Raw genomic sequence first — 13,603 nt, forward strand, 5'->3', positions numbered from 1 at the left:
GAGATGACTCTGGGGTGTGACACTACAAGAAAAACAATCTATAGTGAGAAGAAAATAATGATACTAAAAATATTCTCACTGAAAGATAGGTATAATGAAGGGAAATAATATCATTAAGTATTAATGATTAAACATTTTTTATTTTCAGATTTTCATTTACAAATATCCTCATTAAGTAAAAATAATAATAATGAGAATATAAATATTCTGGTTAAAAGTATCATCCATAATTATAATGAGAATACATAATGTTATAAAAACTAAAATTAAATATTAACTCATTTTAACTCCAAATTTTAGGCGCCATCTATTCCCCTAAAATATTTGACTTGTCCAAATTCAATTCCCCCAAATATTTGGGGGAAGTGCTTCACAAAACCTAACTAAAACAATTACGGTATGTGTAAAGAAACTCCCACCATTCGTGATCCCCTCTTCAAATTCTAGGTCATCTTCAATTTCTTCCCAATCCCAATCGAATTCACCAGATTTTTCACAATCGGTCACAGATAAAGGTTTAAGCCTAACCTTTTGTTTTCTCTCAGGTATCACTCTTGTTGCTTATATCTCCCTACTTTCTATTTTGTTTCTCTATTTTCTCTGTTTTGATTCTCCTAAGTTAATTTTGCAGCGGGTTCATCCAAGGAATCTCTCTCTCTCTGTATAGAGAGAAAGCTCTAGGGTACGATGGCAGGCAACCCTGATGTCATGGAAATATCTACTTTATCGTGTGTGCAGTGCAGGAAGCCTTCTCATCTGGAGTAAGTGATTTCTTATATTAAATCTTCTTATTGGTGAATTTTGAGTGAATTAGAGAGTAGTTTTTCATTACTTTTAGGATTCATTGGTACACATCTTGTGAGAAACCTGGAATTTGAACTGTTAGGTACCAATATGGATAATGATAGGGTATCAGCTTGTTCTCTTTATTCTGATGATCACTCTAAGTGTATTGATATTGAAATTGAGCTGATGTATATAAGAGTGGTGCTATATGTTTTCTACTTTGTAGTGGTTGTTACTTGTGGCATTGAGATGTTGTCCCCTGTTTCTGGTTATTTAGTTTCTCCTAATGTGCCCTAGCGATAGTCATGTTGATATCTGGAACAACTGAGGAAGTCGACTCTGGGCGAGTATTTCCCGAAATATATATACTGAACCAGTTTGTGCATTTAATTGATAAAATAATAGGCCTATGAGATTTGATCTTATTGTTTTGAGAGTATGTTATTATCTTCTTTTTAAAAAACAAAATTGCCCATGACTTCACTATCGGGTGGATGTTGATTTCCTCTCTCATATCTTTCTATTTGGTACGAGTTCATTAATTTGATACTCTTTTTTTCAAGTATACTATTTTGTAGTTTAATGGGTCCTATTTTCTTAACTGTTCTTCAAGTTAACTAGAAGTATGGGCATGATTTAAGGTTATATAAAATTTACACAGACATTGGTGTTTGAAATTGCAACTAGTCAGTTTGAAAAAAAAAATAAAACTTGAAAATATAAAAAGGAATGATTGCACTATAATTATCTAGTATTTTCGGTAGAAACCCATAAAGCATGAGTGAGGGCCATATGTTTTTGTTTGGAGAGTGGGGCAGCAGAAGGACTAAAATAAGCTAGCTATGGCATTGTGGTTCAAAAGCATTCACAGCCCAATACCAAGCTAATCTACCACAATAAATTATAACCAAGAAATTAATGGTCTTGGTGCTGTGTGTTCGAATATTCTTTTCCTCTTCTCTTTCTCTTGTATATATGTAGCTAGTTTGGCTTCCACAATCAACATCACTTTTTTTTATGATACTTTGCCAAAACATTATGAGTCCTAGCTTCTAATTTTTATTAAAAAATAATCCCTACCATTATCAACAAACACTTGTCTACTGCAAAGTGATTAGTCTCAATTTGTTAGTGGAGGGTCACCTTTCCTTCATGCTTTTGGTCTATAAAAGGAGAAGCTCTCTTTGTCTTTATGGTATGAGTTTAAGAATAGCTTGAAGAAGAAAACACATTCATAAATATAATACAACACCCTTATTGGAATTATAGCTTGCTTTCTAATAAAGTTCGAATATCTATTATGGTTAGTTAGATTTCTGATTAACTGGATGATAATGTTGATTTTGTTATGCTCTTGTTATGCTCGTTTCTTATTGTGCTTTTGTTTATAATGCTTGTGCAATTTCGCCTATTTTTATTGAGAGGGAAATTCCATTAGATGTGCTTCGTAATGTATAAGTCCTAAAGTATGAGTATATAATTCAATCATGAGTACCTGACTTTAATAGTGCAATTGGTTTTAGCGGGGACGTGTAGTGCACCGGGCCACCCCTCTTATGCTTTATTTTGGAACATGAGTACCTGACTTTAATATTGCAATTGGTTTTAGCTCCAAGAATAGTTGTACGTTTTAAGACATTTCGTCCATTGCCATATGTCATGCTTCTGTTTTAGACTTTTGATTTGCTAGTTCTCTCATGTTATCTAGTGTGTGTTAATTGTTTACTCCCATATGTCAAATTAATTTAAGCATATGATGTTATGCTTCAACAAGATTGCCCTGTTTACATAACCCATTAATCTAGTAAAGGTTGTGATGTTAGGCTACAATGGAAGTACATGGAGCAGGTAAGGAAATGCTTCTGCTATTATGTCTATTGCTCTGACTCTTCACTTTAGTCAATACAACTTTGACATTCAGCTGATGTAATTTTTTTTTGTTTTGGTCCATCTTGTTGCATTTTTTACTTATGCTTCTATTTCAGTGATATCAAATGTGGATTGTTGTCACGTATACACGTTTAAAAGAAGAAATAAGGATTAAAAGGGAAAAAATTGCTAATCAGGTTCTAAATATGAATTTGATTTTTACAAGGAGAAGAGCAATATACATATGGAGGTTCACTTCTAGTACCTTGTTCACCTGTGTATACACAAACATTTTTATTTCAATTTAAAAACAACAACATACTCAAAAACAGATAGGTATTCCTCTAGTTGGTCTCCAAGATTGATAACAATTGAGTGGCGCATCAATCCATTGGCCGTCTTTGAGCAGCTGAAGCCCACTCACTTAGTCATCCTGAAATAGCAAGATGATACCACTAGCATGTGTGTGCTCTCAGTCCCTTTATAAGCTCTAGCTTCGGGGATGGCGGGTAGTTGCTAACTTTAGTGCCAAACGTTGGACCTTTTGACCCATAAAATGCTTATTACAGATACCCCTTTTCAAGTCCAAGATTCTCATATAACAATTCCAGAAGTTCCTCTGCTAGTTCCTCTAACTTCCCTGCAAATTCCTTCATCAATTTCCTGCATCATATTACCCCTCTTTTATTAGCCCATCTCTTCTATTAATCAGAGTAAATTTGGGGGAAATTGAAGATACCTACCTGTAATCATGAGCGAGATCAGGAATTTCAGAAATATTAGATTGGGGAAGATGGCGGATATAGAAGGTACTTTCCCAATCCATATCTTTGATCTCAGTTTGGACAACATCAAACCCTTTACTTGCTACCATTTCCTTGAATTTTTGCTCCATACATTTCTGGTAATATCCCTTTGTTATGCTTTCTACTCTGTCTGAGAACTCTGTTTCAATTCCATGGTTCAGCAGCTGAAAAACAAACCCGCAATTAATTAATTAATTCATTCATTTAACATGATGAGAATAATGAAATTCAAATTAGACAGTTTTGATTATATACCTCAAAGAAGCCCCAATTTTCACAGGCGTATCTTTGATCTTAGCCATGGTGGCAGCTCTCTCATCGCCATTAAGCTTCTCCATGTTGATGACTGGGAACTCTATGTTCTCTCTCTCTTTCTGAAAGTAATCGCTTTTGTGTTTGGCTTGTTGAAACTAACTTGAAGCCTACTAAGGGTATATATAGAAGCTCGGAGAGAACGCTGACATCTCTCCTACTCTGTGCAGCTTACCGCCTATCCATATGCGCCATCGAAACCCCCTCCTTAATTCCTCACTTCTTCCGACCATTACACTCCATATTATTTTCCTTCTCTATTTTCTTCTAATCCTCATTCTCTTTGCTGGCATTGTGAGTATACTGATCGTCTGATTTCTCATTGCTTTTGATACTATATGATTGACTCTGTTTTTGCCATTTTTGTTTCCTTCTTTGTTCTTGTAGGAGGAGGAAGGAGAAGGCGATAACCTGAAATGGAGTCCACTAATACATCTTATGTCTCATCACCATAGGCTATACGCATAAGAGAGCAGTTGAACTATGCTCAACATGGGAAGAGTATTTTAAGGATCCAAATTGGCACCCATTGAAGATGCAAACTGTCTAAGGCTAGTTACAGGTAAGTAATTTCTAGTATATATCATATCTGATAAATGCTTTAAATGGTTACAAATTAAGGATCCTATCCTATATGATGTTTTGAGGTTTATGATAAAATGCAGGAGATAATAGATGATGAGGATGAGAAATGAATACGGTGAGGCTGTGTATGAAGCTGTAACAGTCCTAAAATAGGTTGGGCAAGATGTGGTTGGAGAGTTGACAAAAGCTGTGGAAAGAGTTGGCTTTGACATACGTGTGGCAGCCCTGGTAAGTGAAATATGTTTTTCCTTTTTTACGAGTTTTGTTTCCTTTTCCTGTTAGTTTTTGAGAACTGCTTGTTTCAATTTTTGGCTGAAATGAAGTGTTTACTTACAGCAGTCACCTGTATTTGAGTCTTGAGTGAATTCCTAAATTTACTGATATGATGTATTTGAACCAGAACATATATGCAGGTCTTATTGAACTTATAAGGCTCTTCGGTCATAATGAACTATGCGAGAATATAGGAATACGTTGAGTAATTATTAATATGAGATATGCAGATCACTGCTTTGCACTTACCGACATGACTATATCAGTGGTGGAACATGGTTTATTGGGCTTGATGTGAAACATGTATATGCAGGAATGTTTTGCTGCTCATCTTGGTCATCTTTTGTGCATAAAGTTGTATCCTTAATGAGATGAGATGGTTCAGATCCACACCTTCACAATATAGACTGTTCATTTGAAACAGGACATATTCATTTGAAAGTGAATTAATATCATTTGGAATTTGAAACAGGACATGTTCATTTGGATTTTCTGTGATATTTTCTAAGAGCATTTGAGCATGGAATTGTTTACTTCTAGCTATAGATTCGATTTCATTGTATAATTCAAAATTTGAGTGTATGCAGTAATCCTAATTTACTTTGAAGTTTTCAAGCATGAAATGGATTTTCATGGCAAAACCTGTGAGCTAATTCTTTTTCTGATCTTTATACTCATTAAGGTTAATCCATTATTCGTGTTTAATTGGCTAGTTACGATGCATTGATTGTCTGGATTGTCAACCTTTTACCACATCCAGTTCTCAAGTAAAAAATCTAGTTTATGCATAGAAAATAGTTGTTCATGCTGATGTAACTTTAGCTTGTTCATATATTTGCTTTTACAACATCAAGATAGGCTTGTATATAATGTGCAAAAAACAGGACCAATTCTGTTTACAGAACTGGACCTTCGTAACAAAACATGACAAGTCTGTAACAGAACAGGGATCTGTTCGTACAGGCTCTTGGATTCTCTATGCCTTCCTTTGCACACGTTTCCTTAATTCTTGCTCCAGATCAGAGTAATTGTCAAAACGACATGGTGCAACTTCAGTTGGTCAGGTAATTCTCTGTTCTGTTGCTTATCTTTGGTATAAGTAATTTCTAAGTATAATTACTCGACTATTAGCCAACACTGATGTTCCACTATTCAGTAATTATTCTTTAACAGTTCAGGGAGATAGGGTATTTACCTCAGGGAATGGTGAACTATCTGGCACTTCTAGGTTGTGGCGATGACACAGAAAATGAATTTTCCACCCTTGAACAACTTGGTAAATTTTTTCACTTGCCCATTGGTTTATAGATATTCCCATATTGCAGTGACCCGAACCTTTTTGAGTGATTAACAGTTGAAAAATTCTCTATCGATTGTGTTCACAAAAGCGGTGCTATATTTGATTCTACCAAATTGAGGTAATCATGGTGCTTGAAATACTAATTTGCCTATTTGCATTATATTCAGTTGGAACATGTTTATATATTGGCCCTATGATCTTTTAATTAGAACATATTTTTTATTTTTTTGGTACTGCTTAATTACAGGGCTTGCATTGTGTAGGTTGTTGTTTGTCCTACAACGGTTGGAATGTTTGGCTATGCCATGTTTGTTCGAGTCAGGCATCCGACTAGAGCTTTTATATAGGATGTTGATGCATATTGTTTACCAATATGTAAATCCAAGCTATTGTGTTACTGATGTAATGCATTTGCTCTTTCTTCTTAGTGAATTGAAATGGAACTCTATTTTATAATCTATTGTTGAATTATATTCTTATAATTAATCAGCAGAATATTATTATATAATGTAAATATTTTTTTTATCATGATAAAATCTTTAATGAGGGGTTTTTGAATCATTATAAAAGATTTAATGAGAAGATTTCTAATCATTATATAAAATATTAATGAGAATATTTCTAATTATTATAAACAATTTAATGAGAAGAGTTTTTATTATTATAAAAAATTCTAATGAGGACGATTAATCTCATTATATATGGTGATAATGAGAAGGTATTTTATTCTCATAATTACTTTTAGTAAGGGACCCCTGTAATGAAGGGAGCCATGAGAGTAATAATTCTCATTGAAAATTCTTTCATGAGAATATTTGGACTTTTAATGATAATTTTTCTTCTCATTAAAAGCCTCTTTTTTTGTAGTGTGAACTGCAAAGGTTGGGTGTCACAGGAGGTAATGTCAGGGTAGTTATACATTGGATTGAGCATTTATCACTCCCGATGAATGGGAGATACATCCAAGGATTGCTTGTGGAAGACTCGACTCTAAACCCTTGCAAGGTGATAGCTTAAGAGTAGAAATTCGGATTTCACTTAACCTATCTTTTGAGTTGACTCGGCCAATAACAAGTAAAATGAACGTCTCGCTATATGTGACTTGACATTACCCATAGTCATAAGATTCAGTTCAAGGATGTAGTTGATAAAGGATCGTATTATACCGTAACTAATACGGAAGGGTTAACGACAAAATCAACCTGTCTTCTTAACGGACTTTGGGGGAATGATTATGGACTTGCCAATAACATACTCTGTACATCATTCCGTTATGCAAGGGATTAAATATAATTATTGAAGAAAATAATTTAATAGGTTGTATACGGCCAGAAGTAGTAAGGACCTAATGGATCACACATAAGACTTGGAACCAAAAGGAGAGATGGATATGATTAATAGATGGAAGCCCAAAATTAAGCCCAGTAAGGCCCAATTACATGGAGGGGCCGAAATTTATATGTATTTGAGTAAGGAATTAATTTATTCCATTCATCCTAATTTGATTAGGATTGTGAAATTAAATTAATTAAGAGATAATCAAGTTAGGAGTTTTAATTAGATTAATATACTCCTATTATTATCTAACTAGGTTATTTATTATTATCCTAATTATATTAGATATATAGTAAGATAATAATTAGAAATCCTATTCCAAATTGGATTCCTATTAAGTAACCTATTCCTATCTAACTAGGGTTTAGATACAAGCAAATATATATACCCCTCCTACATGTGAATTTCGACCTAAGCCTCTACCCTCCCTTAAAGTGATTTTCGAAATTGCTTAGTTAGAGAGAGAAAAGAATTCCCATCCCCAAGTTCGTGGACAAGAATTCATTCGGCATTCCATCGATTGATTAATCTAATTCATCCCTATTTCTCCTTGATCCTGTGTTGGTTAATTAGAGGTAATCTATTTTGGTTACATCTCATAAGGGTTGATTCTAATTTAACCTCACCGTGTTCACGAAAGAAGAAAAACAATCAAAAGGGAGAAATTCGTTTTTCTTCGCCTACATCAGGTCAGTTCACTATTTCGAGGATTCCCGGAGATTGAACCGTCGGATCGTCGCGATGTTTGGACAGTAGCGTCTAGACATATTCTTCCACGTTTCCACCGAAGGGATTGTCGTTCGGAGGTCTGGAAGGTCTGTTTCGAATAGGGGCAGATTGGTAAACAGTTTACCTCTCCTTTGAAGTTGTGGGCACTTCGTTTGCAACAGTAGATTGATCAACGAAAGGTATTTCTTCTTATTCCTCTTTATATGAAATAACGATTAACGGATCCTATGGTTAAAAGGAAGTAGGCTAAATTTTTTATATTTCCGCTGCTATACCTTAGCCCTATTTCCAACAGTGGTATCAGAGCCATCGTTAAATCCGTTATTTCATATATGAAAATATAGAAGTTTTCAATAGGATTGAATAAATATTTATGGTTAGGATTAATTGACAAATAGTATTGATTGATTAATTCTAAAGATAAATAAAGTTTTGATTAATTGTTAATTAAAACTGATTATGCTTATGTTCCTAATTATTTCGGTTGATAATCATTATAACAAAATCTATTAGTTTTATGGTTAGATTAATAAAATTAGTTTTATTAATTCTAAAGATAAAACGGAAATCTATTGTAGTTTTTCCTATTTCTGAAAATCGCTTTTCAACCGTTTTGAAAATCTGATATATATGTGTTTAAAATTAGTTTTGAATATAAAATATATATACATGTTTCGGAAATTAATAGTTTTCTGTTTTGATAATCGAATGAAAATTCGTTTAAAAGTTTGTTTTTACCAAGTTGTAAATCAAAGCGTTAAATGAATTGAAATCAAAATAATTGGGACATGCATAATCAACGTTTTGTATGGTTATATTAATCTAAGAATTAATATAAAGATATAAAACGATTAGAAGTAAAATTGGATGAAAGTTAATTTGATAAGTTAATGTGATTAACCTAAATATTACATAAGACAGTTATGTAATCAACCAATTAAATTTATTTAATTGAGTCTTTGCATGTTTGGAGTTATGGACATATTTGGACCCTCTTTTAGTCTTTTGGTATTTTTGAAATAGGGCTTGCGCGTCCTGCCTTTCTACTATCTATTGTAATTTCTCTTCTCATCTGATTCCCTTCAATTCAATTGAAGTTTTCTTTTAGTAGTATAGAAATTAATATGTAATTTCAAGGCGCCATGGAGAAGACGGAGGACCTAAAGAGAAATATGTAATAGTTAGTATTTCCTTAGGTTTGCCCTTTTATTCCGTCTCTGGCTCGACGGAATAATTTAGATGATATGTCCATAACGCCAATGTATGTGTGAATGTGTGTCTGATGTATGCTAAAGCAAATCAAGACTAAGTTAGATTATGAGACTTAAATAAAAATCCCTCATTAAAAAGTTAAGTAAATAAGTAAGTTATTAAAATCGGTTGCCCCTCCCTAATATTATAATTCAGCCGGCAGTACTGGGGGCCTTTGGGTTGTTGGCCAAAGTCAAGCTCGGGGTCTTATGGTAACACTTGGATTATCGAAAATAGTTCTTTCATGAATATGGGGTAGTACTTAAATTAGAGTATGATAATTGGATGGGCAAACTTATGTTGTCATACACTAATGGGCAAAATGGTTGGGATTAATATGAATGACATATTAGTTACTAATGTGGTTAGTAACCCAATAACCTAGGAATCACATTCGAGATGTGATTGATTGAATGAATCTACCTAACGAATGAGACTAGTTTGTTGGCTAAAGTTAAGGCGAAATCTCAGGAGTTAGGATCCTAGCTCACTAAAGGATTTGTGAAATTCTTCGAATTAATATGGAGGGTTATTAATTTGGCAAAATAGTGGGAGCAATCTGAAATAAATTAAAAGGCCTATAATTTTAGATTGTTACACTTTAAAACAAATGAATAACATACGTTTACTCTTTCTCACTCTCAGGTTTTGTTTAAACACTCACTCTTTAAAATCATGACTAAAACCAATCTGCAAAACATTCTTACCGATAACAAGTTGAATGGTTCAAACTTCACCGACTGGTTTCGTAACCTCAAAATTGTTTTGAAGTTCGAGAAAATTGGGTATGTACTTGATACACCGATACCCCTATCCCGGAAGATGATACTCCCATCGAGGAAATTGATGCTTACCAGAAGCACAAGGCTGATGATGATCATGCCGGTTGCATCATACTTGCATCGATGACGTCGGAATTACAAAGGCAACATGAGGAGATGGATGCCTATTCCGTCATCATGCACCTAAAGGAACTGTTTGGGAAACAGACCAGGTGTGAACGCTACGAGATATCTAAATTGCTATATCGTTGCCGGATGCAAGAGGGCACATCAGTCATGACACATTGTGTCAAGATGATTGGCTACATTACCAAACTTTCTAGTATTGGATTTGTGATGGACAACGAATTAAGTATAGACTTGATTCTTCAATCCCTCCCAAAGAGTTATTCATAGTTCATCATGAACTATCAGATGAATGACTTGCAAACCTCTCTTGAAGAGCTTGCAAATATGCTCAAGTCAGTTGAGCACAATATGAAGAAAGACAGGGCAATACCGGATATTGTCATAGAGGGATCAAAGAAGTGGAAAGGGAATTCTCCCAATCCTAAACATCCCAAGAAAGGTAAGAAAGCCATGCCCACTAAAGTTAAGGGAAAGGAAGTGAAGAAGCCTAAAAGAAAGTGCCACTATTGTGGTGACGTGGGGCATTGGAAGAGAAATTGTTCTTTGTACCGAGCTACCCTCCAGAAGGGAAAAGCCGGTACTCCAACGTCTGGTATGTTCTATAAAGAACAAACATTGCAATTTTTATAGAGATTCGATTTTCTATTTCTCAGGAATATCACAAAATGGGATTTATGTGTTGATTTCTGTTTTCGCAATTGATACCAAAAGACATAAGCTAGATAATTCAACTTACTTGTGGCATTGTCATATAAACAAGAGACGCATGCTAAAGCTACATTCAGATGGGCTTATAGATCCAATTGATCCTGAATCATTGGAAACATGTGAATCATGTTTAAAAGGTAAAATGACAAAGACACCCTTTAGCAATAAAGGTGAGCGTGTATCAGACACTCTAGGACTTATTTATTCAGATGTATGCGGTCCTATGTCAGTCCAAGTAAGAGGAGGATTCAGATTCTTCATAAGCTTCATAGATGACCATATTCGATATGGTTACATCTACTTGATGATGCACAAATCAGAAGCCTTTGACAAGTTCAAATGCTTCAAGAATGAAGTAGAAAATCAATTAGGAAAGAAAATAAAGACACTTCGATCCGATCGAGGTGGAGAATATCTTTCAGATGATTTTCTGAATTATCTAACTGAATGTTGGATATGCTCACAATGGAAACCTCCCTATACACCACAACACAATGGTGTATCCAAGAGGAGAAACCGTACCCTATTAGATATGGTACGATCCATGATGAGCATGGCCTTACTTCCAAAGACGTTCTGGGGCTATGCCTTAGAAATTGCCCTCTTCACCTTGAATCGAGTACCAACTAAATCCGCCAGTTCCACACCATATGAATTGTTCGTTGGTAGAAAACCCGTGTTCTCTTTCATGAGAGTATGGGGTTGTTCAGCATATGTCAAACGCGTTGCGTCCGACAAATTAGATTCTAAATCTGATACATGTTTCTTCATTGGATACCCTAAGGAAACTATGGGATATTACTTCTATCATCCAGATGATCAGAAATTGATCGTATCCAAACACGCAACCTTCTTAGAGAAAGAGTTTCTCGAAGAAACACAAAAGGGAAGCGTGATTGAACTCGACGAAGTTCAAGAGGAAGAAACAACGACTGAAACAACGGAGGCGGTCGAGGTACCCGAAGAAGTCCCATTAGATGAGACTCCAGTGGCACCTATTCGTAGATCACGAAGAGTTCGTGAACTCCCAGTTAGATATGGTTTTCTAATGGGAGATGATGACGAGGTTCCCGTGTTAGACGACGAACCCGAAAACTACGAAGAGGCTCTTACTAGTCCAGATTCTAAAGCATGGCTTGAAGCCATGGATTCTGAAATGGATTCCATGTATACTAACCAAGTTTGGACTTTGGTTGATCCACCCGAAGCGATAAAACCCATTGGGTGCAGGTGGATCTTCAAAAAGAAGACTGACATGGATGGAAAGGTTAGCACCTACAAGGTTAGGTTGGTAGCGAAAGGATATCGTCAAAAACAAGGCGTTGATTATGACGAAACCTTCTCTCCCATTGCTATGTCCAAATCAATCAGAATCATGCTTGCAATTGCCGCTCATTTTGATTATGAGATTTGGCAAATGGATGTGAAAACAGCTTTCCTAAACGGAAACCTGCTTGAGGATGTATACATGATGCAACCTGAAGGTTTCATATCAAAGGATGCAAATAAAGTTTGCAAACTTCAGAGATCCATTTATGGACTCAAGCAAGCATCTAGAAGCTGGAATAAGCATTTTGACGAAACCATAAAACAATTTGGTTTCGAACAAAATTGCGAAGAAGCTTGCATTTATAAGAAAGCAAGTGGGAGCTCTATAGCATTTCTCATACTATATGTGGACGATATACTGTTAATGGGAAATGACATTGCTCTATTACAATCGGTGAAAGTATGGTTATCCGGTAACTTCTCAATGAAAGACCTTGGTGAAGCAGCCTATATACTTGGTATAAAGATCTATAGAGATAGATCGCGTAGACTGCTTGGTCTTTCACAGGCTACATACATTGAAAAGGTGCTAAATCGGTTTAGCATGCTTGAATCGAAACGAGGTAACTTACCCATGGTACATGGAGTAAAGTTAAACAATCATCAATGTCCTAAAACTGATGATGACAAATGACGCATGGCTGTTGTCCCGTACGCCAGCGCGATCGGTTCGATTATGTATGCTATGCTATGCACTAGACCTGACGTAGCGTTCGCGTTATCTGTAACGAGTCGCTACCAAGGGAATCCGGGAGACGAGCATTGGATTGCCGTCAAGAACATTCTTAAGTACTTGAGAAGGACTAAAGATATGTTCCTAGTGTACGGAGAAGGAGATCTGAAAATTGAAGGATTTTCAGACGCTAGTCATCTCACAGATGAGAATGATTTTAAATCCCAATCAGGATACCTGTTTATCTTGGATGGGGGCATGGTCAGTTGGAAAAGTTCCAAGCAGGGAAGCGTAGCTTTCTCTACGACCGAGTCAGAGTACATCGCTGCCGCAGAAGCAGCAAAGGAAGCAGTTTGGATTAGAAAGTTCATTACAGAACTAGGAGTGGTGCCTGACATTGTCAATCCCATTACTCTGTACTGTGATAACAATGGAGCCATTGCGCAAGCAAAGGAACCACGGTCTCATAATGCATCCAAGCACTACCTAAAGCGATACCACATCATTAGAGAGATTGCGGCTAGAGGAGATGTGAGAATAGAAAGAGTACCTACCGAGGACAACGTTGCAGATCCGTTGACAAAGCCATTAGCCCAGAAAGTACATGATCGTCATTTAACTTCTACTGGGATAAGTTTTAGAAACAATTTTTCTTTAGTCCAAGTGGGAGTATGTTGGGGTTTAGTGTCCTATAGACAATTGTTGCAGGATACAAACTTATTGTAAATGAATTGTT

The 13,603-nt window shown here is 35.6% G+C and overlaps 1 protein-coding gene across 21 annotated transcripts; it reads left to right on the forward strand.

The window, feature by feature from the left end:
• Positions 1–357: 357 nt before the first annotated feature.
• Positions 358–6,443, forward strand: LOC136218841 (glutamate--tRNA ligase, chloroplastic/mitochondrial-like). Of its 21 annotated transcripts, none has more exons than XR_010683951.1 (9): positions 358–545; positions 632–761; positions 4,161–4,335; positions 4,439–4,586; positions 4,759–4,988; positions 5,650–5,695; positions 5,788–5,907; positions 5,986–6,049; positions 6,179–6,379. XR_010683951.1 is itself a non-coding variant. In XM_066005973.1 (9 exons), the coding sequence occupies exons 6-9, from the start codon at positions 5,673–5,675 to the stop codon at positions 6,385–6,387; spliced, it is 378 nt and encodes a 125-aa protein (XP_065862045.1). In that variant the 5' UTR covers positions 358–545; positions 632–761; positions 4,161–4,335; positions 4,439–4,586; positions 4,759–4,988; positions 5,650–5,672; the 3' UTR covers positions 6,388–6,443. The 21 variants fall into 21 exon arrangements, 6 of the variants coding, with proteins under 6 accessions (XP_065862045.1, XP_065862046.1, XP_065862041.1 ...); XR_010683953.1 differs by having other exon boundaries at positions 5,805–5,907; XR_010683959.1 differs by having other exon boundaries at positions 4,945–4,988.
• The last annotated feature ends 7,160 nt before the right edge of the window (positions 6,444–13,603 follow it).

Source organism: Euphorbia lathyris, chromosome 2, assembly GCF_963576675.1.
Source record: "Euphorbia lathyris chromosome 2, ddEupLath1.1, whole genome shotgun sequence".
In the NCBI taxonomy this organism is placed as follows: Eukaryota; Viridiplantae; Streptophyta; class Magnoliopsida; order Malpighiales; family Euphorbiaceae; genus Euphorbia; species Euphorbia lathyris.

Coding starts and splice junctions, on each gene's coding strand:
- LOC136218841 (XM_066005969.1), top strand. CDS start 5,610: ATGCCTTCCTTTGCACACGTTTCCTTAATTCTTGCTCCAGATCAGAGT. Junction 5,908..5,985: donor TTCCACCCTTGAACAACTTG/GTAAATTTTTTC, acceptor AGTGATTAACAG/TTGAAAAATTCTCTATCGAT. Junction 6,050..6,194: donor TTTGATTCTACCAAATTGAG/GTAATCATGGTG, acceptor TGCATTGTGTAG/GTTGTTGTTTGTCCTACAAC.